The sequence below is a fragment of the Alexandromys fortis genome, unplaced genomic scaffold, assembly GCF_014885135.2.
Source record: "Alexandromys fortis isolate MF-2015 unplaced genomic scaffold, M_Fortis_MF-2015_v1.1 scaffold_362, whole genome shotgun sequence".
NCBI lineage: Eukaryota > Metazoa > Chordata > Mammalia > Rodentia > Cricetidae > Alexandromys > Alexandromys fortis.
Genome location: NW_026068272.1, coordinates 299,709 through 325,712, shown reverse-complemented (window position 1 = coordinate 325,712; position 26,004 = coordinate 299,709). Strand labels below are relative to the sequence as shown.

The following is a 26,004-nucleotide window of genomic DNA, read 5'->3' as shown; positions in this document are numbered from 1 at the left end:
ATATATATACACTTCCCACTCCTTCCCCTAACTCTTCCCAGATCTCTAGGCCCCACCCCCAACGTCCTGCCATCTTTGTTTCACCCCACTGAATCTATCTGTGCTGCCCATATACTCACAGGGGCGGGATCATCCACTGAACCACAGCTGGCCTACCAATGGCCATACCTTAACAAAAACTATAGCAGCCCCAGAAGTCATCAAGTGTCAACACTTCCTCAGTTAGGGGAGGGGGGCTCAGGAGCTCCTCCTTCTCCATGCTAGCATATTTACTAACTTGCTATCTTGCTGGTCATGTACAAGCAACCACAGCAGCTGCAAGTTCCTAATTACAGAGGTCCCCTGTGTCCAGAAAACATTGCTTCACTCTGGTCCTCCCTGACTTCTGACTCTAATCATCTTTCTGCCTCCTCTTCCTTTCTTGATGGTCCCCAAGCCTTGCAGGGGAAGGGAAACAGAGGCACTGCGTGTGTGGTTGAGTTCTCCACTGACATTTACTCTCTGCACTCTGTTGTGAGGCTCTGCATTAACCATCATCCACTGCAAAGAAACGTCTCTGATATGGACCAAGAGCTGCACTGACTCAGCTGTACAGTGACAGAAATCCAGAGGGCCGTTTAATACCATGTTCATTTAACAGACTAATAGGAATAGACCTACTCCTGGGCAAAATGAGCTCCCCAGCCAGGTGGTAAGATCTAGAGTACCAGGCATGCACTTCCTTGTATGGAGTGGGTCTTAAATCCAATCAGAAAGCATAGCCCCATAATATCCGTGTCAGGCTTATCTTGTCACGCCAGGCATTGCTGTGCCTCTCAGGCTCAAGGCTGAGGAAGACTGCTGGTAACTTCCCCGCAGCCTACATAGATCTTCTATCCTGGAAAGACAAGTCAGCAAGGGAAGCCTCCTGGTCAGTGCCAACCTGGTTTCCCCATGTCCTGTCTGTACCTGAAGTGTGTGGGACTTCAGCAATAACCCAATACTACTAAATCCTATGGATATGTTTTTCCTAAAACTATATACCTATAATAACATTCAGTTTATAAAGCAGACATTGTAAGAGACTAATCATGAACAAGAATGAGACAAAACAACTATAACTATATACAATTATAAAAGCCATGTGAACATGGCTGCTTTCTCTTTAAAGTCCCAAGAAATACTGGTATTTTTGGATTGTGGGTGGCTGCAAATAACTGAAACTATGGAAAGTGAAACTGTAGATAAGGAAAGACTATGTAAATACAATACAGTCATCAAAGCACTTACATTACAAAGACAGCATTATTCACGGCAGCTACTACATTATTGTCCTCACTGATAGACCTGTGTTCTTGAGTTAACCAATGCTGTGGCATGATCTACATCCTATCTCCATAATCGCAACAATCTGATCACTAACATAACAATAAAATCACTAACTCTAGATTAAAAGGTTTCTACTCTGGAGGAAGCAGGTGCGTCAGTGAATGAATGATTTTCCTCTCTCTTAGGGATGCCAGTAATATGAAAATCTGGCTCCATTTCAACATAACTTTTTCTAGTTGTGTGTGTGCTTTGTGCATGTGCAGGTTTATGTGCACACATACACACATGAAGACCAAAGGTCAATGTCATGTGTCTTCCTCCATGACTCTCCACCTTGATTTTTGAGACAGGCTCTCTTGTAGAACCTGAAGCTCTTCAATTTGGTTAGACTGACTTGCCAATAAGCTCCAAACATTTGCCTATCTCTGCTCCCCCAACACTTCCCTGCTAGCTCTAGGGTTACAGATGTTTGCTCCCATGCCTGATTTTTACGTAGGTGCTAGGGAATCTATATTTGCATCCTCATGCCTGTGTGGCAAGTGTGTGACCAAGTGAGCCATTTCCCCATCCCCTTTTCTAGGCTTTAAAGAAAAAAATAGACAGAAAAATGTCACTACAGGAAAAGGAGGCTAGAGAAGTGGTCTCAACCTCTCAATGGTTAATTTAGCAAAGTGAAGAACATATACTAAGTACCTTGGATTTCAACAAGGTAAGAATTTTGTGCATCAAATGACATTATCGATACTGTGAAAGAGTGCTGTATGTTAATTCTCTACAGCCCATATTGTAGGAAATTATCTGATGAGCCATCAAAACCAAGCATACAACTGCCATACCATCCAGCAAGTCCTAGAGAACAAGCTCAGACAGTTGGTCATCTTTGCCAACACCAGCATTATTCACAACAGCCAAATGACAGATACAACAGACATCATCACAAGAGGTACACAGTGTGCTACATAGATGTGTACATGCACAAGCACAGACACACACACACACACACACACACACACACACACAATGGAAACATTACTCAGTGTCAGAAGGAAATAAAATTCTGACATATGCTATAACCTTGAATATACTATGCAAAGTGAAATAAGCTGGTCACAAAAAGATAATCACTCCCGGACAGAAATCTCAAGGTCCAAATCAGGAGAAGAAGGAGAGAGAGCACGAGCAAGGAACTCAGGACCGCGAGGGGTGCACCCACACACTGAGACAATGAGGATGTTCTATCGGGAACTCACCAAGGCCAGCTGGCCTGGGTCTGAAAAAGCCTGGGATAAAACCGGACTCGCTGAACATAGCGGACAATGAGGACTACTGAGAACTCAAGAACAATAGCAATGGGTTTTTGATCCTACTGCACGTACTGGCTTTGTGGGAGCCTAGGCAGTTTGGATGCTCACCTTACTAGACCTGGATGGAGGTGGGTGGTCCTTGGACTTTCCACAGGGCAGGGAACCCTGATTGCTCTTTGGGCTGACGAGAGAGGGGGACTTGATTGGGGGAGGGGGAGGGAAATGGGAGGCAGTGGCGGGGAAGAGACAGAAATATTTAATAAATAAATAAATAATAAATAAATAAATAAATAAATAAATAAATAAATTTGAAAATAGAAAAAAAAAGATAAACACTCCATGATTTCACTTACTACGTACAAGAGTTAAACTCAGAGAGACAAAGCAAAATAGCAGTTGCCAGTGGCTTAGTCCCTGGTATGACTGAGTCTGCTAGACTTAAAAAGGGCTGGTCACATGTACAACGTCTCCATACGCCACACATTTGGATGCACTTGATGCCATAGAACTGTACACTATAAAATGATAAATTTCATGATAAATATATTTTACCACATAAAAAGTAGGTACAAAGATAAAAGTTGTACCTGTATATTAATAATTTACTCAACCTCTAAAAATAATACTTTTAAATGAAAACATCTAAAAGTCCAAAGATGAAAAAAATCATTAAAGATTTAAAAGAAGATGAAAATGTCCTTCAAAACATCAACTTGATTCAAGACTTGCTGTCCAGGAATTGACAAGAGCAAAAGTTGAGATAAAAATCTTTTGAGAAAACAAAAAAGTCAAGAGCAGCAAGGTCAATGGGATAAACTTGACTTTCATGACTTGCCATAAGAAAGATAACCAAATTACTCAGGAAATGTGGCCCTGAAAAGGAAGGTTATAAAATCATTTTTCAAGCAACATGGCACAAAAATCAAGATTATTCAGCAACATGGAAGGTAAAATAGGAAGTTAATCTAAGGCCAGGAAAGTGGTTCAGTGGGTAAAGGCACTTGCCACCAAGTCTGACAACCTAAGTACAGAACCCATCACCTACATGGTTGAAGGAGAATCCTGCAAGTTGTTTTTTGACCGTCATACTTATACACACTAAATAAATAAACAAACAAATAAATAAATAAATGTGAAGGGGATAGTATTTAACCTTTCTACACAAGCATAAGGCCCCTTTTAACATGCAAAGTGATACCAAAGAATAATTTGGAGCCTTAAAACACAGTTATTCCCATATAAACATGATCCAACCAAAAGGCTCTCACTTATCTTCTAAACTCAGAATCAGACCAAATAAAAGCTGTTCACAAAATACTACCTTAAATTGAACAGAATGGAGGCTGACGAGATGGTGCAGTGGTTAAGAGCGCAAATAGCTCTTACAGTGGACCTAAGTTTGGCTCTCAGCACTCACCTCTGTCATCTCATAACCTCTCTTACTCAAGTCCAGGGGTCTGATGCCCTCTTCTGACCTGCAAGGGTGTAGTAGTTTGAATACAATTGGTCCCCGTACGCTCAGAGGGCTATAGGAGGTGTGGTTTTGTTGGAGTGGGTGTGGCCTTGTTGCAGGAAGTATGTCACTGTGGAGGTGGGCTTTGAATTCTCATATATGCTCAAGCCACATCCAGTGTCTCAAAAACACTTCCTGTTGCCTGTGAGTCAAGATGTAAGAACTCTCAGCTCCTTCTCTTGCATCATGTCTGCAGACATGTCGCCTTGCTTCCCACCATGACAATAATGGATTAAACCTCTGAACTTGTAAGCAAGCGACCACAGTTAAATGTTTTCCTTTATAAGAGTTGCCATGGTCATGTTGTCTCTTCACAGCAATAGAACCCTAAGATTCACTCAAGGACCCATAACTCTACACAGACACAAAGACTAACATATAACTAAATCTGTTTTTTCTTTTTTGCGCAGATTAAAGGACTGGAAAGACAGCCCAGATGTTAAGAGCACTTGCTGCTCTTTCAGAGAATCCAGGTTTGGTTCCCAGCTACCACCCAGAGGCCGACAACCACTCGTACCTCCAGTTCTAGGTGAAATGACCCGTTTTTCTGGGCTCCACATGGTGTACTTACATGCATGCAGTCAAACACATAAAATAAATTAACATTTTCTAAACTGTACATAATAAAAAGTATAAAAGTCAACAGAGGAACAATTTTGTTGCTGCTCCCTTGAAGAATGTGAAGTTGAGTCAGGCACTGACCAGAGTCCTCTGCCCTCTCTCCTTTCCATATTAAACCCATTACTTCCCTTCCTTTCTTTCTCCACCCCTACCTCCATGCAAAATATTTTGTTATTTTACTTTGTTTGTTTGTTTTCAAGACAGGGATTCTCTGTAGCTTTGGAACCTCTCCTGAAACTTGCTCTGTAGACCAGGCTGGCCTCGAACTCACAGAGATCCACCTGCCTCTGCCTCCCAAGTGCTAGGATTAAAGGTGTGCTGCCGCTACCGCCTGGCCCTACAAAATATTTTTAAATCACTCTGAAATGAAGTTGTTGCAGGACGTGAAAAGCTTGCGTTTCACACCACATAAAATCCAACCCACATTTATCAAGGTCTGACTATTCCAGATTCTGGAGTACCAAAAGTTCCCAAGTGAGTAATTTCAGGGTCTATTGAATCAAGGCCAATACCACCACTTAAAATCCTAAGTATAAAATATAAACTAAAACCACATGTGGCTGGGAGGTGCTTGTTTACTTGGGGTTTTGTTTAGGCTCTATCTGACCACTGAGCTATCTCACAGCCTCTTCTTACTTTTTATTCTAAAATGTGACCCACTAAGCTGCCCATGCTGAGTTTGAAATACCTCTGCAGCCAAGTCAAGTCTTGAACTTGAGACCCTCCGGCCTCCCTTAGAGCTACATTACAAGAGTACATCATTCCTGGCTATTGAAGCACCTTTAAGTATTAAAAGCTCCATAGATGGCTTAATTGAAACTACATATATTACTCTGTCATACAATTACAATCAGAGTAGAGCTACATAGACAGCTTCTGAGATAAAGATCTAAGGGAAGAAAAGAGCATGAGAAGTACAGAGCCTAGGTTTCTTCTGATTAAACATCTTCCTACAGGGTACTCAACAAAATCAGCAAAACATCAGCAACACACTTGAGTATCCAGCTGTTTGTAGAACACAGCTAAGCACCAAGATCTAGATGAACTTCTGCCACACCCCGTGCCCACACTAGCAGAGCTCAGCACCACTTATACTACGATTCTTGGATAAAACTCCTTCCTCCAGTCTGCACACTGTCCCAACAGGTCTTGGATGAAGGTGAGCTACGGGGCTAGGTATCAATTACGGGGTTGAAATTAATGGGTCATCTTCTCCCAAGGAGACCCATGAACATATCAATCATGGTTTCCCAAGAGGGTAGAAACAGAACTGCCAGGCTCTTAAGGCCAAGACTCAGGCTTTCTCATATTCGATTAGTAAAAGCTAAGTCACAAAGAATCACACACTAAAGAAGCAGAGAAAGGGCTGGAGCAGGGCTCAGCAGTAAAGAATGCACACTGCTCTTGCAGCCAGCCTGGGGTTAAGTGTCTAACACATCAGACCGCTCACAACCACCGTAACTCCAACTCCAGAGGACCTGACACCCTCTTCTGGACTCTGCCTGCACACACATGATGCACATATATACACCCACTCAGATCCACACACAAACACATAAAAATTGTTCTTAAAAAAAAAATAAGGAAACAGAGTGCCTCTTGACCAAAGACAAGGCAAAGTTATATTCAAAGGACAACGGATAAAGGAAGGCATGACTTTTCAGGGGCCATTATTATAGCAATCCAACATGGCCAGTGCTCTACATAGAGGGAAACAAAGGAGGCTTGCAGGCGCAAAGAATGTCTTCAGGAGGAATGAAACAGTGCCGCAGGAGCAGAGGAAAGGGGAAGCCCCGCAGTGTCCATGTCACCCGCTGCATCCTTCCTCCGGGATGAGATGTACTTCTCAGGTTTCAAAAGCGGAAGACGCTGGAGGGTTTCTGAATATTATATATATCAAGATTTAACTGAGAGACATTGAAAAGTTGGGAGGAACACAGGCATTACATTACGGAGAGTGTTATGTTTGGTAACATACAAAGGGTTTTATAAGTTACTAAGAAAAAACAGGGGGCTGGAGAGATGACTCAGAGGTTAAGAGCACTGGCTGCTCTTCCAGAGGTCCTGAGTTCAATTCCCAGCAACCACATGGTGGCTCACAACCATCTGTAATGAGATCTGGCGCCCTCTTCAAATAAATCTTAAAAAAAAAAAAAAAACAAATACCCCATTGCTCTCTACTTTCTCTCTCACATACACATAAACAATTAAGACAAAGCAAATGACTAAATTAGTACCATGTCTATCTATTAAATTAACAAGTAATCTTTGAAACTTTTTTTTTTTTTTTTTTTTTGGTTTTTCGAGACAGGGTTTCTCTGTGGCTTTGGAGCCTGTCCTGGAACTAACTCTGTAGACCAGGCTAGTCTCGAACTCACAGAGATCCGCCTGCCTCTGCCTCCCAAGTGCTGGGATTAAAGGCATGCACCACCAATATCAAAATTAAGAACGTAGAGGAACTGGCAGCTTCACTTACTGCTATTAGAAGAGCAACTTTAGCTGGGCAGTGGTGGCACACACCTTTAATCCCAGCCCTCAGAGGCACAGGCAAGTGGATCTCTGTGAGTTTGAGGCCAGCCTGGTCTACAAGAGCTAGTTCCAGGACAGCCAAGGCTACATAGAGAAACCTTGTCTTAAAGGACCAAAAGAGAGAAAGATTGAGAGAGAGCAACTTTCTAATGCACCTTCTGAAATGTTTGTGTGAATGCTTACTAATGTGTAATATACTACCAGACTAAGGGTATCACTCACCAATGTGTAATATACTACCGGACTAAAAATCACTCACTAATATTTAATATACTACTGGACTAAGGGTATCACTCACCAATGTATAATATACTACCAGACTAAGGGTATCACTCACTAATATTTAATATACTACCAGACTAAGGGTATCACTCACTAATATTTAATATACTACCGGACTAAGGGTATCACTCATCAGGTGTAATATACTACCGGACTAGGGATATTACTTACTAATATGAAATATACTACTGGATTAGGGTATCAAAAGCCTTAAAGTGTGCATAATTTGGTCTACAAATTAGGATTTTGCTGATGAATGAGGCATGCATCCACATGGGTTTATGTTATAGCATAGAGAAAGTCCATCAAATAATAAACCTAGTAATCACCCTATACAAAGGGCCAGTGTTGCCTAGTAACACTGCAATGGAACTCAACAGTTAACTCATCCAAGCTCAAAGAGCTTCAAACATGAATCTTAGAATCATATTCTTTAATAAATATGGACTACCAATATTCAACGACTTGAAGAAAGCCATTCACATGAAAGATTAGCACAGCACAGAAGAATTTCACCAAAATTAATATCCTTACAGAAATAAGACAGAACATTGTCTCCATGACATTTTGACAGTATGTGTATTGGGTATCTCCAAAATTACAGATCAAAGCAACCCACATTCAAAAGGAAAATCATTTGTAATTATATTTCTGAAGCTTAAAACAAGAATAGAAACACTTTTAGATGTTCAAGAACTCTACAATATATCTCTCCCTTTGTCAGGATGCTATAATCTCCAATAAAGAAAGAGAATGAGATGAGAAAACAAGATAGGAAACTCAGTACAGGAAAAAGGTGAAGACCAAAATGACAGAGATATGGTAGATCCAGAAACTAACCAAACTAGATTGAAGCAATTCTCCCACTGGCCATTCCCCATCTCAATAAATGACTGGAACTCAAGCTAAGACAGGCAGCCACTTTGACTCCCCCTCAAACCTCACATCCAATGTCCTCGCTATTCTACCTCCTAAACAGCTTTATTAACCTCATCTGTCGTCATTGCCACCACCACATAAGACTCCATCATCTTTCACCTAGGCTATCGTACAGGCCTGTTAACTAGATACCATATCACGAACAGTAGCGTTTCCACATACGCCAGTTATTTTACTGCTAATACAATAAGATCACATCACATGACCTAAAACCCCTTTCTAGTCTCTCATTTCATCGGGAATGAAACATCTTCAAACCTAGGCCCTCGGGCTCTACGGAATCTACTCCTGACCACCGCAAGAATCTCTTGTGTCTGCCTCTCATCTCTCTCCAACCACAGTGGTCCTCAGACCCCAGAGCTCAAAGCATCTTCCCGCCTTTGCACATGCTTACCTCTTTACATCCGATCCCCTAACTTTCACACTAAATTAGACTCAGCTTAAATGTCATCTCAGAGAGAGTTCTCCTGAACACCCATTCCCAGTCAATCCCTCACTAGGTCAGTCTTCCTTAATTCCTTTTCTTGGTGAATTAAAAAGAAAAGGCTTTGTTGACTGGATTAGAAGAGGTTCCCTAATGGAACAGTACACTGTTAAATGAGGTTATTTCTTAAAGTAGTTAGGATTTATGAACAACAAGTTTTAATCATTAGAACTGAGTAGATGGGGCGAGAATTTGTTCTATTAGAAAAGCATCTTTTAAAGCTATAATAGACATGGCAGTATCAAATGACACAGAGACAGTGAGGGTGACAGAGCCAATGAGAAAGCCTAGAACAAGTCCACATGTGACATGAATGACACCTGACGAGATCTATTTGAATTGGCACTGCGGGAGAATGGGCAAAGAATGATACCAATCAGCTACCCATATGGAAGGATATCTATGTCTGTATCTTGTTCTATATCCTAGAGCAGAGGAAAAAAACTAATTTCTATTTAAATATCAGGAAAAGTAAAAATCATTAAAATTCTTAGGAAGGATGTATGGCTATTAAAGAGACCAGAATTTCTTAAACCTCTCCCTCTTCCCTCTTTCTTTATGTATATTCTTTTCCTTCTCTGTTCTGCTTCTCTTCAAAATCAAAGTATTAACAAATCTGAGTTCATTAAAATTAAGACTCCTAGGGGCTGGAGAGATGGCTCAGAGGTTAAGAGCACTGGCTGCTCTTCTAGATATCCTGAGTTCAATACCCAGCACCCACACAGTGGCTCACAACCATCTGTAATGGGATCTGGCACCCTCTTCAGGTGTGCAGGCATTCATGTAAGTGGAATGTTGTATGCATAATAAAACTGAAACTCCTGAATATTAGCAGTGCCAAAGAAAAACTCCAAGTCATAGCCTGCATGCAGGTATTTCTACTACATGTAATTACCAAAAGCTTAAAGTCTAAAACACATGAACAATGCTTTCAAATCTATACACATCAACAAATAGCTCACTTAAAGAATGAGTAAAGGCTATCTCCAAAAGTCGAAACTGAATTGCCAGTGGGCACATAAAAAGACTATCACAGAGACCGGAGAGATTTAAGCTAAAACCAGATGGAATCCCACTTCACACTGTATTGGCTTGACAAAAGCCGAGGTCCGCAGCACTGCCATGATGTGAAGGTGCAATGTTCTGATATGCTCGTGTGTTGTGAAATGTTCTGATAGGCTCGTGTGTTGTGAAATTTTCTGATAGGCTCGTGTGTTGTGAAATGTTCTGATAGGCTCGTGTGTTGGAAGATTTGGTCCCTGCTGGTAGCGCTGTTTGGGAAGATTTATGGCACTTTCAGGCACTGAACCTATGTTGCAGGAGGCAGGTTGACCTTTTATAGCCTGCTCCTACCTTCTGTTCTGTTTCTTGAAAACTGATAAAATGTAACCAGCCAGCTTCCTCCTCCGACCACCACACCTCCCCGCCTGTCTCCATGTCTTCCCACCATGACCGGCTGCACCCTTCTGGAACAGCACACCAAAATAAACCCTTGCTCCTCTAAGCTGCTTCTGTCAAGGCATCTGACCACTGCAACAGAAGACAAACTATTGCACCAGGTAACAGTGAGACTACCAACTACAAGAAACTCTCCTACCTTTCTAGTAAAAGGAAACAGACACTTAACTATGTGGCTACAGCCAAAAACAAAAAAGCTACACACAGTCTAGGAGTGAGTAACTGTATTCCTAGGAATAGAGGATCAAGGAGCAGCTGACAGACGTTTCCATCATCACACGTATTTTTTCACTATGACCCACCCAGTACACTTCTACTTATTTTACTGAAAATTCGCAAAATACTCTTCATCCTTACTCCACATGACATGTTCTTAGAGTTTCCACGCTGGCTTGTTTCCCCTTCTTGAATGTTGTTATGACTCACTGTCTTGCTTTTACAGAACTAATAGATAAACATACCCAGGTGGAGAGATTCCGCCTGAGACAATGTTCTCATGAGCATCTTCCTGTATGGACACAACAGAATGTTCACTATGGCATTCTTTGTCAGAAAAAAAAATTTAATAATGAATTAAAACTGAGGCTATTTCAAAGTGGGAGAGACATGCTGAGGACATGTTTGTGGGGAATAGAATAAGGGAGTTATGGGTGTGCATGGTAAAGATGTATTATATATACATATGAAATTGTCAAGGGATAAATAAAAAATTAATAAATATTAATTTAAAATAGGGATCATATTCACACAGTGGACTATGATATACTAAATCAAATGAAAGAATTATGTCTCTGTCTATGAATACAAATCTTACCAGCTTAAAACTAGATAAACCAGGCATGGTAGTGCACTGACTATAAACCCAGCACTTAGGAGGCTGAAGAAGAATTCAAGTGAGTTCAAGACCAGCCTAGACAATATAGTGAGACCATGTCTCAAAAAATGTTTTTAATGAAAAAAAGGAAAAAATAGCAAAACAAGAAAATTTCACATGAATATATAGAGTATATCACTTGGAAACACTTTTTACACATGCAAAATAAGATACTGTTTGGAGACATATTTATGCATAGTAAATATATAAAGTATGGCCAGGTGAGAAGCATAGTGAGTTTCAAGACAGGCAATGTAGAGAGGGCCTGTATATGTATATGTACATATGTATATATATATATGTGTGTGTGTGTATAGAGAGAGAGAGCGCGCGCAAGAGAGAGAGAGAGCGCGTGCAAGAGAGAGAGAGAGAGAGAGAGAGAGAGAGAGAGAGAGAGAGAGAGAAAATGAAGACATGCTCAGGGAGAAAGAATGAGATTAAAAGAAAGAAGCAATGTGAAGAGCCAAGTGAACATCTACATGCTAAAATATTAAAACTGCCATCTTTAAATGGACCTGTTGCCTTCCAGAACAGCAGCTTCCTTCCAGACAGACTAAGCAAGCTAGAGACAGACGCAGCCCAACTGAGCTCAATCATAAGAGCGCACACCACTCATCGTTTAAAATTACCCTCTTTAGTAATCAAGTACTTACACTGAGTATCTATTTTTAACTAAGTAACAAAATTCAGAACATGCACCAAAAAAATGCAACAGGTACTTGTGGGTGGATGAGATGTCACAGCAGATGCCCCAAACACAGCCATGTGCCAGTGGGGTTGAGTCACTTGCAATATGCCAAAAAAGGCTATTAAGGCTCAGCTGCCACAGGTTGCAGGGAGCTGCTTTCCCCATTAGACTTGCCAGGCATCATCACAGAGTGCTGATCAGACACTTAGACAACATCAAGATTACTAAACTCACTAAAAATGACTAAGTACGGCATCCTGCAAATAGAACAAGCCGGTGAAGTTACCACACAACTTCAGAACGTTCATGGGAAAATTCCCTGTCATTAACAGCGGCCCCTTGGGTCTCAGTATATATATTCTATCTAAAGGGATAAATCTGGAGTTGGTGAGATGGCTCAGTGGTTAAGAACACTTGTTGCTCTTGCAGAGAACCCAGGAACTTGGTTCCTAGTACCACATCATGGTTCACGACCCTATGCTAACTCCAGTTCAACGGATCTAACACCTTCTTCCAGCCTCTACGGCACCAGGCATGCACATAGTGCCCATATGTACATTCAGGCAAAAACTCAAATGCATAAAACAAAATAAATAAATCTAAAAACATGTAAATAAGTGTAAAATTTTTAAAAAAATAAATCTAATGCTGTAATATATTTTTGCTATAATTTCAAGAGTATCTGCCTGTTTGTCAGGGAATGTGAATTTTTAGAATGATGTATAATAGAATTAATTATGTTAACAAGACAATAAAAAGTCTCCCAAGCTACAAGAACAAAACTACTCTGGCCCTGTAAGCAAGTAGCCTCTCTGTGAAACACCTATCCCATCACCCACTCGCTTAGCCCATGAGGCACCATGGCAAACTCACAGAAGCATACAAATAAGTTCAGTAAGATCTCCGTCCTTAAGACTGATGGCCTAGCGATGGAGCTTAGAAGTGCACATAGTCCTAAAGATACAGAAAAATAAAAGGTCCATAAGGGAAGTGAGGATGAATTATCACACTTTAAAAAAAAAAAGAATCTTGCTTTTATTTGGATCTTACCTGTCTGTTCAGCTTATCAATCAAATAAGGAAAATGGGTACTAAAATAGCATCTCTTCAATCACTAACAAGATTGTCCTTATAACCTCCAAAATGTCTCCTTAGATGATACTTTCTGTGTGCACTGTGCCCTACATGGAGTAAACAAAAATTAGAATATGGATCTCAACTATAGCCCATAACCCTGAGCACTACAGGTCTAAAAGAAAGAGAAAAGAGAAACGCTAGTCAACGAAATGGTTCAGTGCGTAAAAAAAGCACTTGCCGTGCAAGCCTGACGACCTGAGATCAATCCTGGGACTCAGGTTGTCCTCTACTTCCACATATGCATTGGGGTATATACATGTTCACATACAGAGACAGATGAAATATAAATAGATACAATATAATAAGATAAACAGCCTAATAAGTATAACTAAAAAAAAAAACAAAAATGTAACATATGAGGCCACTCATCTCCTGGACCCCTCTCTGATGCTGTTGCTGCACTTCTCAATAAAACCTTGTTTGCGCTCTCTCTCTCTCTCTCTCTCTCTCTCTCTCTCTCTCTCTCTCGCCTTGTTTGCTTGCTTTCTCTCGCTCTCTCTCTCTCTCACACACACACACACATACACACATACACACACACAAAGTGGTATTTCTAGTAAGAAAAAAATGAGGAAATGTCAAAACATCAAAAAGTCACTTGACAGACCTCCCAAAGACAAACGCTGGGAACCAATAATGAGATATTTTACTCCCTGGCTTACAAAGAGGGTACACCCACTAAACACATCAGAAATTGGGACGATCATATATTAAAAATGTATAAAATGTGCCTAATGTGTCAAGCACACTGCAGTGTTGAGGTCTCACCTCCTGGTTGCATGGTTGAGTGGCTGTGGTGTCTGTTATCACAGCTACTCAGGAGGCTGAGGCAGGAGGATGACATAAAAGGACATGGCCATCATATAGCCATGCATGGGATGTGCTGAGGTGGAACAACACCGCTATAGCTCTTGGGGAACGGGTACATTCTGATTTGAATGCAAGAAAGCGTAGTATAGAGAGAGGGAAAGATCACAAAATATCTAGCCAATATTCTTTAAGAATGCCAAGGTCAAGCTGGGCGTTGGTGGCACACACCTTTAATCCCCACACTTGAGAGGCACAGGCAGGTGGACGTCTGTGAGTTCAAGGCCAGCCTGGTCAACAGAGTGAGTTCTAGGACAGCTAGGGCTGTTACACAGAAAAACTCTGTCTTGAGAAACAAAACAAAAATCAAAGAATGTCTATGTCATTCAAGACAAAGAAAGACTTAAAAAAAGAGAGAAAGACAAGCTAGAGAAACTGAGAATACTGACAATTAAATACAATTTGTATTCTGGATTAATCTTTGTCCACAAAAGAGGAAAACAGCTAATCTCAAATAAGAGCTATAAAATGATCAATAATGGTAAAAACAATGTGAATTTCTGTCCTACTTTGCTTCTCTGGTGCTCTGAGAAACACTGGCCACAAACAGTCTAAGGGTGGGCTTATTACACCTTCCAGGCTCGAGACCATCACTGAGGGAAGCAAGGGCAGGAACACAAGCGGGAACCCGGAAGTAAGAACTGAGACGAGAGCCAGACCTGGAGGGGTGCTGACTGCTAGCTTGCTCCCCCAGGATATTGCCAGCAAACTTCTCATACAGCGCAGGCTGACATGCCCAGAGATGGCTCTGCCTACCAGACTGAGCCTTCTTCCTCCACCATTTGAAAATCATGAAAATGCCCTTCAGACATGCCCACAGGTCAGTCTTATAGAGGCAATTCAACTGAGGGTCCCTCTTCCTAGGTCTGTCAAGTTGACAACCAAGATTACTACTGCAATTTCCTATAATATTTTTCCATCTTTTCTGTAGATCTAATTTTATTTCCAGATGAAATGTATGGCAGGCTTTCCCACTTCATTTTTCTTTTTTTCTTTTTTGTTTTGTTTATGGGTTTTTTGTTTTCTATTTAATACAACATATCCGGGTGTGAGACTGGACGTTTTAACCCCATTGTGAAGAGTGACCCATTCTGGTTAGCTATTGCCATTTTTGTATTAAGGGAGATTACCAAATGATGGCAGACAAGGCAGCTCTACACCCAATTCGTACAGTATATGTCAGGTTGCAGTAAACAAGAAAACAAGCCAATGAAAGAAGAACACACACGCTGAAACCCAAAGAGATAAGCCAGAAAAGAATGCATGAGCGGTCCCAATAGAAATAAATGTCCACGCATGGACACATACACTTATGAAATAGGTAAAATGTCAAAAATTAAACAAAACCAAATGAATTGGGAAATGGCATGTAACTCTTTGGTCAAGTTCTTCACTAGAATGTGTGAGACTCTGAGTTCAATCTTCAGCGTGCATATTGAAACACACGCAAACATTTTTTTAACTCAACTAGATTAGCCAGTAATGAGAGCAAGACTTGAAAGCTACCTGTGATGGACAATTTTAATGACTCCGGTAAGAAAGGTTTATTGTAAAGCAAAGGCCGAGTTAGCTCTGTACATACCCAGACTTCAAGTCCGTTATTCTCAAACAGTTTGTAGCATCCAGCCCCACCTTTCCATTTCGGACCACGCTAGATATGAATGGGGACAGCATTGGAGAAATCCGGTTCAAGGCAATTTCTGGAGACATTTTAACTTGATTTATGAATCACCACTGAAAGCAGAAAGAAAGTAAAGTGATCAGTATACCAGATACAATACAGAGATAAAGACGTACCAAGTTTCCTGGAAGCTAGCACGGTGCTCAGAAACCAGATCCCTGCTGCTCAGACAGTCAGGGCATGGGCAGCTCCATGCTGTTCAGGAATGAAAGGAACCCTTGAAGAACAATTCCCTCCTCCTTTCCAAAGACGACAGCACAGGCCCCTTAAGCTTCACAGCTGCACAACACAACCGGCCGAGATGGAGAAGCCTTCCCTTCCTAGTGACACACAAAACACACGCCGCTGAGTTAGGAAGCCCTCCATCCATGTCCCCACAAGGACAAAGAGCTTGATGGGTGACAACACACCAACTCTAAAGCAAACACAACCAATTATTACTTACTAGAAACCATTTATGGCTGAATCCCTTTCTTAATAAGTCCTTCCATGATGGATTGTAATTACCTGTATACATGAACTCTCTCCAACAAGACTACAACACAAAAGTCTCACATCAACAAATGCATTCAACATACACTTAGCATCCAGTAACATTTCAATAATAAATAAAGTGGTAAGTTCAAATAATAGATTTTTAGCCAAATTTGAAGCAAGCTTTATTAACTACTGGCCAGGACCGTGGATACTGGTCAGGTCTATACCTGAGACCCATGCTCAGAATATGGGCTCAAATAATAGATTTAATAAAAATAAACCTCAAAAATATTTTAAGTAAATGATTAAGGGGAGCAAAGCTGGAGAAATATTTAGGAATGGAGAGAGTATACCCTCAAAAACTGATAGGGTGAGGGGCACCTAAGGAAATGGTTCAGTGAGTAAAAGGCTTGCTGAGCATGTATGAACATGCATGATTTCAGACCCACAGCAACCACATAAAAGCCAGTCCCAGAGACACACATATGTAACCCAGCACTCAGGCTTGCAGCAGACACAGACACTATACATATACACACAAATATATCATGCACACACACACACTATATCTATACACACAAATAGACCATGCACACACATACACTATACATATACACACAAATATACCATGCAAACACACATACACTATACATATACATACAAATATATCATGCACACACACACTATATCTATACACACAAACAGACCATGCACACACACATACACTATACATATACACACAAATATACCATGCAAACACACATACACTATACATATACATACAAATATATCATGCACACACACACTATATCTATACACACAAACAGACCATGCACACACACATACACTATACATATACACACAAATATACCATGCAAACACACATACACTATACATATGCACACACACATACACTACACATATACATACAAATATACCATGTACACACATACACTATACATATACACACAAATATACCAGGCACATACACATATACACAAATGACAGAAATAAATACAGTAGAATCTGAGGAATAAGTGAAGCAAAAAAAATGTACTTAACACTTAAATTATAAAAACATACTCCTGTCTAGATACTAAGCACCAAAAAGTAATTGTGTCTTTTTGTCTTTAATTTGAAGGTACTACGCCACAACATCTATACCCTTGATAATACACTAATGTGCAATAAATCACATCAACACTGCTTGGATATTAAAAAAGCCGGAGGAGAGAGTGCATGAATTCCTAATAGTCTTCTAAATGAAAGCTGCTACTTTAGAGGTGAATAAGTCAATTCAAATGATCGTTGTCTTTCTCAAACTGAAAGGTTAATTCCACATTGAGAGCTAATTAATTTCCACCCAGTTCCAATTATGAGTACCTGCTGTTCTGGTTCCAGTTTCTACACACTGTGGCACATAAGGACTTACAAGCTCTGCTAAATTGAATACTTGTTTATCATTTTTGAATAGTAATAAAGGAATGACGATAGAGATCTTTCCAGAAAACACCATGGTGACACCACGATGCCACCCAGAAATACTTCTGAAATGGCCAAGCTTTATATCACATGATTTAGTTCCACGTGATTCTTGTCTAACTCCTTGGGAGACGCCTTCCCAATCCCATTCTAATGCATCATCACAAGCGAGAGCAAATGCTTCCTCTGCTGCACTAGCTATCATAAAAGAATACACATTTCGTAGCATCGCATCACTCCTAAAGCACTTCTACACGCGGTGTTGCCATCCATAGCCTGTCTAAGGCCGGTTTCTAGTTCCCATTTCCCAGATGACACGGGTAACTGTTTTTTGAATAATATACTATCACCGTGACGACTTTTCTTTCTAAATTCTGCAGTGCTTCTACCTGATTTCACGGCTCCTGAAGGGGATGCTTATTTCCACCACAGGAATAGATATCTGGTAGAAGCAAACAGAAAGATCTCTCATGACAACAAATGATTTTTGTCATGATTTTTTCCCCTCAGTACCTACCATTTTACCTCAGATTTCTTAAGAAATAGAAACAAAACTAGCACATTCTAAGCATCACACGTGAGCTATTATTCACCGCTCTGGACAGCTATCCAACCCTCCCCCCCACATACACACACAAAGCAGTTTCTTAATGACTATTGTTTCCATTTTATAAATACAAAATTAAAGGCCAGCAAGACCAAGTGACTTAACGTCACACATAGAGCAAACAGAAGGATTAGAATTCAAATCCAGACCTCTCTCAAAGTCCGCTATTCCTGCTTTCCTCTCAAGCACTCATTTCATTGGCCACTGCAGAAAGCATCAAGGTGCAGTTTTAATTTTTTTTCTTTTTTTTTGATATTAACACTTTTTTTAATTTTTACTTTTTAAAGCGCACACCTTGTCAAAATTGAGGACATGGTCAGGAATTTATTCACATGATTGCTTTACAACTAGAAACCAACTAGACTATTGCTGACCGAGGGCTAATGCCAGCCTGACTGATTCACTAGCTAAATGCCAAAAGAAACAAGCTGACTGCAGACGCCAAACCACGCTAGTGATTATGACAGCCACTTCCACTGCAGCAGGTGTCAAGACTTCCGGATCGCACCTGAGGGAATGAATTTCTGTCTTTATTTCCAGAGCGGCCAAAAATACATAATTTTTGACTGTGCAAGGTTTTGTGCAGCTCTTAGATGTTTCAGTTTTGAAGTGGGAATTCTCTAACAAAGAGGGAAAACTATACTGACTCCAAAACCAGAAATTTGAAGGAAAAAATAATGGTCCTTTGGTACAATATGCAGGGATATGTATGGGTTGGAAACATACCCCCCCCCCCACACACACACACACTCTTTTACACATGGCATCATTATAACGGATCTCACAGAGGCAGGAATTTTTGGTGGCCAGCTTTCTTGAATCCTTGTTTTGCAATTTGTATTTCTTTCCTGATTTTGACGTATTTCAGGAGGAAAATGCAAATGTATAATATTTATAGATATCTGCTGCCGCAAGGTAAGGTCGCATGAGGTCTTTCGGTGGGCTGGCTATCTAGGGAATACAAAGACGTATAACAAGCACCGACCAGGCTTTTGCAATTAGGAGGATGACAAACACGGAAACATGTGCCCCGTTGACGTCATGGAACGGAAAGGGGTGGCCTCCTGCTGCATCACGTTCACGTCATATGGCGCACGAGGGAAGTTACGTTGGGGGAGCAATTTCTCCACTGGGCAACATCGGGGAGGGACGGTGAGAGCGAACCGGTTCCGATCCAAAGAATGGCCGGCCACCCATTCTGAGGAAAACCTAAAGGGATCCGACCCTTTCTCCCAAATTGTATGATTTCCCCCCCATCAAGCGCAAAAAGAAGCAAGGTTCATCAGGGACCAGGAGTGAGCAAGATGTGTGGAGAGAGAGAGAGAGAAAGAGAGAGTAGCCTCGGGTCTTGGGGGCTCGTTCTTGAGGGGATCCGCGTGCTGGGGGCGAGCGGGGCATCTTTGGAACGCGGGCCTTCTCTTGAGGAAGAGGCTAGCTCTCTGGCCATACTCAAACATGGCTCTCTGCGCCACCTGTGCGACTGAGATCCAACCTCCCCGCACCAGCCCGGGTCCAGGTACCTGGAACTTAGTCCGATCAGTAACCGGCGACTAGACGGGGTACAGGTTACCCGAGCGCGCCCCCGACCGACGCACCGACCAGCGCGCGAATCGCGGGCCGGATGCGTGCGCGCTCCCCCGGACGTCCCGCGCCCCCTCCGGAGCCGGGCGGGCGTGCGCGTGCCCGCGCCGAGCCCAGCCGGAAGCTAGGGAAGGCGGCCCGGTAGTGCCTGAAGGTTCGCCGCGGCGGCCTCCTCCAGCCGGGCGAGCAACGTCGCCTCTCGCCGTGGCGGCTGAGCCCTGTGCCGTGAGGCGGGGCGAGAACATGGGTCTTAGAAGAACCGGGAGCCGCCGGAGGCCGGGGATGTTTCACGGGCATTAGGGTGGGCGACCCAAACAGGCGTGGGGGACCGGCCTCGTCGTTAGGGAGGAAGGAGCGGCGTCTCTGGTTACGGGTTCAGGCAAAGGGCAAAGGGCAGCGTCGGGGTCGAGCTAGAGCAAGGCTTAGTAATGGCGGCGTCTGGGGAGCCCGGGAGGCCCTGGCAGGAGGAGGTGGCGGCAGCAGTGGTGGTGGTGGGTTCCTGCATGACCGACCTGGTCAGGTTAGTGCGGGGCTGCAGCGCAGGGTCTCGGGAGGGCGAACCACACTGTTGGGTGCTCGGGCCTCGGATCTGTGGGCACCCACCGTGGAGTTCTGCTGTGAGCTTCGGGTTTTCCACAGCGCGGCTTCTGACGTGGAAAAGGCAAAATTCAAGTCTGGAAGTCAATGACAAGGGAAGGGACTGGGCGCCACTGAATGACAGCTCTGATGCCAAAAGACACCCCACTCCTCCCTCCCCAAACACCTGCACCTGGTTTTTTTGGCCAGGCTGTCCTATGATATTTTAACCTCTAAGAGAACTGACCTAATTTACAGGGTTGTTATGAGGACTACAAAAAGTGTTTGGTCAACCAGACATACCCGATTGAACACGTGTGAAATAAGGCTCGAGGCAAAAGACACCTTTTCACTCTGTCGATTGCTGGCATTCCTGCAGAGTTTCATATTTACAGTTGATTTTTGTGTGGAAATGCAAGCGTGGGTCAACTTGGTGGTAAACCCAAGTGGGAGTCCGAAAAAAGAAAAAAACAAAACCTAAGAATTATAACTACTAAAACTCTTTGATCAAATAGTGATGAAAATGATGCTAAATGAAAATAGTTGAGCTAGAAGACCGAAACCTTTTCCCAGATGATAAGAGAGAACCTTGAAATAAGGCCTTGGAGTAATCAAAGTAACCAAACTACCTATATCTACTTTTAAAAATAGCTCCAGGGTCATCATATATCTAACTTAGTCTGGCTAAAAATAATTACAAATTGTTATCAGGGACATCAAGATGGCTTAGGACAGTGGTTCCAAACCTGTGGGTCGCCACCTTTTGGGGGTCTAATATCAGATATTTATGTTATGGTCCTTAATAGCAAAATTACAGCTATGAAATTGCAATGAAAAAGTTTGATGGTTGGAGGTCACCATGACATGAGGAACTGTATTAAAGGATCACAGCACTGGGAAGGTTGAGAACCGCTGGCTTAGGGGGTAAAGGTGCTTGTCCGCAACCTGATGACCTGGGTTCAGTCCCTGGAGCCCACTGTGGTGGAAGGACAAAAACTGACTCTTGGGAGTTCTCTGACTTCCTTCTACCTGTGTGATGCACACATACACATGCAATAGACAGGACAGATAAATATATGTTATCAAATTATCAACTCGACGTCAAAGGATGGAACCCAAAAGGAGACTAGTAGGGGCAGCTGTGATTGACAGAAACCTCAGATGCTACAATGCAGGGACTGGAGCCGATGGCTCAACAGTTAGGATCACTGTTTCACAGGCACCAGTAATCCAGCCCCAGGAGATCCCACACCTAGCCTCTGAGGACACTGCATTCCTGTACCCAAACCCCCCCCACACACACACACACACAAATTGAAAATTTAAAAATCACTTTTAAAAGTGTAGCAATAGCAAGAGAATTTCAAATAATTTAATTTGACACACTTTTGTATGTGTGGTGCTGGAATTGAACCCAGGGCCTTGCATGCCAAGTGAGCGAGCACTTTACCATTGAACTACACTCCTAACCTTTTATTCTTTAAGACAGAGTCTCACGAAGTCCCCATGCTAGACTTGGACTGTGTAACTCAGGCAGGCCTTGACCTTGCTATCCTACACCACCATGTCTGACTCCAAATTTTAAATTTTGATTTTTCAGAAATATTTGAGCTGCAGGCTTTCTGTATCACTTGGGAGGTAGGAATGATTTATGACATTTCTAAAAGGTTACTTTAAAAATGTAACCTAGACCATGTATGACATACCAAACTTAAACATTTACTGTCTGGAGCTTATAGGAACGTGTGCTGACTTCTCTAGAAAAACATTCATAAGCCTCCTGACCAAGTGTCTCAAACTATAACTACATTGTCTGCCACTAAAAACGGTCACAGTCATGTCTGTCTTGGCATAACTTATGACAAGGTACAATGTCATCCTCTCAGAGCCCATCATAAGTAATTGATATTTCTAGTGGTGGTTCTTCAAGAAAAGATAAAATGCAGTATTCATTTTATATAAATATGGGGAGTATGTTTAACTTTAGAAATAGTTCCATCAAAAACATACCAAGTTGAGGGGTTGTTACTCAGTTGTGCTTGTGAAAAGTCCTGAGCTCAGTCCAGCACCTTCTGTGAATCTTGACCAGCAAATACTGCAGAGACCTCAGTACCGTCTGTGGTGCTTACTCCTCAGGCTCAGGGCGTGGGGAATAAGCAGTGGAAAAGGCTAAGTTTATGATGTCGGAATTTTAAAGTCTTATTTCAGAAATCGAGAGGGTTTAGGGGATATTGGTCCAAGCCCCTCAGTTTATAGATATGTCATCCAGATTCATTCACTCAGATCTCTGCATAAAATTGCGTCTGGCTCTGTTAGTTACAGATGTGTCATGAGTGTATTACTTTCCTATTGCTGCTGAAACAATTTGCCACGGATGTAATTGACTTCATATTAGTGTAGCTCTGGCGGTCAGCCTGGCTTAGCACTCACTGAACTAAAATCAAGGTGTCAGTAGGATAGGCTTCCTTTCTGAGGGGTATTGGGAAGAATTTGGTTTTTTCACTTTTTGTACCTTCTCTGTACTGATTTCATCAAGACCTCTTCATCTGCATAGTCAAAGATGGCATCTTTCTGACTCTTACTCCATGTGCACTGTGAAAACCCTTGTGGGGGCTAGAGAGATGGCTCAGTATCAAGAGCACTGGCTGCTCTTCCAGAGGATCCAGGTTCGATTCCCAGCACTAACATGGCAGCTCACAACTGACAGTAACTCAAGTTTCAGTGGATCCGACTCCCTCACAGACAAGCAGGTCAAACACCAATGCACATAAAAATAATAATGAATAAAAAAAGAACCCTTGTGATTACATTGATCCCAGCCAGGTAGCTCAAGATAATCGCCTTCCTTTATAGTTTCCTATTGGCTTATTCATTGCCTAATATTCCCTTGCTGGTATACAATATATTTGCAAGTTGTAGAGATTAGAATATGAATATCTTTTAAGAATATTTTACAAACACTGTAATATGGACACCAAATAACCATCTCTTAGGGAACTTGGGGAACCTTTGGATCTTTTCAGTCCATCCTCACATTTACAGATGAGATGACCAAGAGTTTGAATAGCTGACCCCTGATCACACAGCCAGTTGGAGGCATAATGAAGGCTGGAGCCCAGGTCTTCCAGAGTTGTCTTTCCTCCTAGCATTCTGTCTTTTTGTATAGTCTGTGTGGAAATTTATAGTCTCTGTATTCCCTGTGTATCTTGGACACTGATAAGGAATAACAACTAAAGCTCTTCGGAACTAAAAATAGCATCTTCATTACTCTCCTTCATCCGTGCATTTAACCGTAGTCAGCCTAAACATCATGCCTGTACTATAGAATCACTTTGGAAATAAAACTGCTTCCCTAACTAAGCCTCTTTGGAAGGCATCCAAGTCCAACTTACTTTATATATTACTGTGTGCCAGACACTGCTAATTCAATCAATGAGCTTTTTTTTCATTTTTAATTTTAGTTCTCTATGTGTAGTAAGCTCTGTGTAGTAATAATTTTTAAAACTCATTAGCTCATCCAACTGACACTGTTTAATACCCATCTGTATTTATCAACATTCTTTCTTCTTGAACACTCATGTCTAGGGTTTCATGTTGTATCAGGCATGATGGCACATGCTTGGAATCCCACACTTGGGAAGAGGGAGAAAAGAATCATAACTTCGAGGTCATCCTTATTCCACATGGATTTTAAGGCCAATCTGAGCTACATGAAACCTTGTCTTTAAAAAAGGTTTCATTTTACAAAGGAAAGGTCAAGCCTGTTCTTAGGAGAGAGAAAGTTCCATGAAAATACATGGTCATTTTTTTGTATGTTCAGTGTACAGTTCCTCTTTAATCATACTTTAAGTCTCTGTTTCTTCTGTTCAGCCATTCTTTTCAGTCATTCAATTAATTTTTATTGCATTTACACTGTGTACCAGTTTCTACCCTACGAGAAAAGATACACAAGAATGTCGGCTTTATGAAGCTACAGTAGGAGAGACAGTATAGGTAAAAATAAGCAGATCACACAGTGTGCTGGGTTAAATGCTTCCAAAGAAAATCACAAAAGGGTGCATAGGGATGCTAAGTTTAGATCCTCAGCCAAAGAAAGCCTCCCTGAGAAGTGTGATTTTGCATAAGTACCTAAAGCAGGAAAGAAGCAAGAATACATTAACTGACAGAAGAACACTCCAGGCAAAGGGAATGGTGTATGCAAAGGCCCTGAAGGATTAACAAGAAGTCTGTTATTTCTAAAGGAGAAAAGACTGGGGAAGAACATAGGATCATACTCTGGATGGGATAAAAAGCCACTGGATCTGAGAAGAGTGCTGTGACCTGACTTAACGTAACAAGAGTCACTGGAGACTGAGGATAACGTGAATGCAAAGTTAAGAAACAGATAAATTCAGAGTGGATCTCTTTAACCTCCGGGTTATTTGGAAGTGAGGGCAACTGAAAAGATTTGCTGAGGGGATCAAGCCAAAGTTGTGTGGCCTTCCTGATGCTGCAACATCAGGCCTAATAAAAGGCTTCTAGGAAGTGAGGGGAAGCTGACAGAAATGTCCTTCTCATGGCAGCTTTGGAGCCTGGATTGGACTAAGGCATAGTATCAGATCAGGAAAATCTCTTTGTACCCTGGATTGGACCTAGGTATAGTATCTTATTAGATCAAGAAAATCTCTTTAGGCCACGTTTTCAGTAAAGTAAAAACCAAAGAAACATTAGTCTAAAATTAATCTGACAGCTCCTGATATTTGAAAAATATAATGCCATTCTTCATGATTTCTGCTCTTTTAGTTTTTAAAAGTTTGCTTTTAAGTTGTAAGTCATATTTTAAAATCAGTATTTTTAAATATGTTTCTGTCGCTTGTGTTCTGTAATGCCAAGAGAAATCATGAGAAATTTGCTAATTTTGATACCTCCAGTGAAAAGAGATGCTTTAAAAAGTCAATTCCAAATGACAAGAAAGAAGCAGAGTGTGACAGCAAGCACCTGCAAACCCAGCAGGAGAGGTGGAGGCAGGAGAATCAGTTCAAGGCCAGCCTCGGATATGTAGGGAGTTCAAGATCGGCTAGGGCTACATGAGACCCTACTGCCAAAAGGAGAGGGGGAGAAAGGGAGAGAGAGATTGCTGTTAGTAAGCTCTAACTAGCTCTTCTGTGATCTGGGGAAGGACAAACACGAATGCCAGGGAATTTTGCTTCAGAAGTTTGATGATTTGTATATAAAGACAGTGAAAATATGCTAGCCACTGGGGAGATTGCAGTTAGTAAAGCATGAGCCAATCTCTGAAGCAAGTGCCCACAAGTTCTCTGGAAGCACAGAGAAAGCTTACAGAAGGAGGTAGATGCTGAAGATGGGGAATCCCAAAACGACCTGAGATGATTCTAATGCTGTTCTCCCATGCTTAATCTTGCCTAACCAAAGCTACCTTTTGACTAGAAGTGTGTGTGTGTGTGTGTGTGTGTGTGTGCGCGCGCGTGCGCCCACCCGTGTTTATTTGTTGTTGTTTTGGGGTTAAGTTTGTTTTTTGGGGTTTTTTTTTGTTTTTTTCTTTTTCTTTTTTTTATTTTTTATCATTTTTTTTATTGAAAAAAAAATTTCCGCCTCCC

At 41.7% G+C, this 26,004-nt stretch overlaps 2 protein-coding genes across 2 annotated transcripts in view; one reads left to right on the top strand and one right to left on the bottom strand.

Annotated features, from left to right (window-relative positions):
• The window catches only part of Babam2 (BRISC and BRCA1 A complex member 2), a 313,631-nt gene extending 293,708 nt beyond the window's left edge, over positions 1-19,923 (bottom strand). Inside the window, exons 1-2 of the mRNA XM_050132036.1 lie at positions 19,771-19,923; positions 15,586-15,737 (exon numbers count right to left, since the gene is read on the bottom strand). Coding sequence (XP_049987993.1) covers positions 15,586-15,713 — 128 coding nt within the window. The 5' untranslated portion in view covers positions 15,714-15,737; positions 19,771-19,923. The remainder of the gene's footprint in view (positions 1-15,585; positions 15,738-19,770) is intronic.
• Positions 19,924-20,209: 286 nt separating this feature from the next.
• Positions 20,210-26,004, top strand: part of Rbks (ribokinase) — an 84,197-nt gene continuing 78,402 nt past the window's right edge. The window contains exon 1 of the mRNA XM_050132034.1: positions 20,210-20,351. Coding sequence (XP_049987991.1) covers positions 20,260-20,351 — 92 coding nt within the window. The 5' untranslated portion in view covers positions 20,210-20,259. The remainder of the gene's footprint in view (positions 20,352-26,004) is intronic.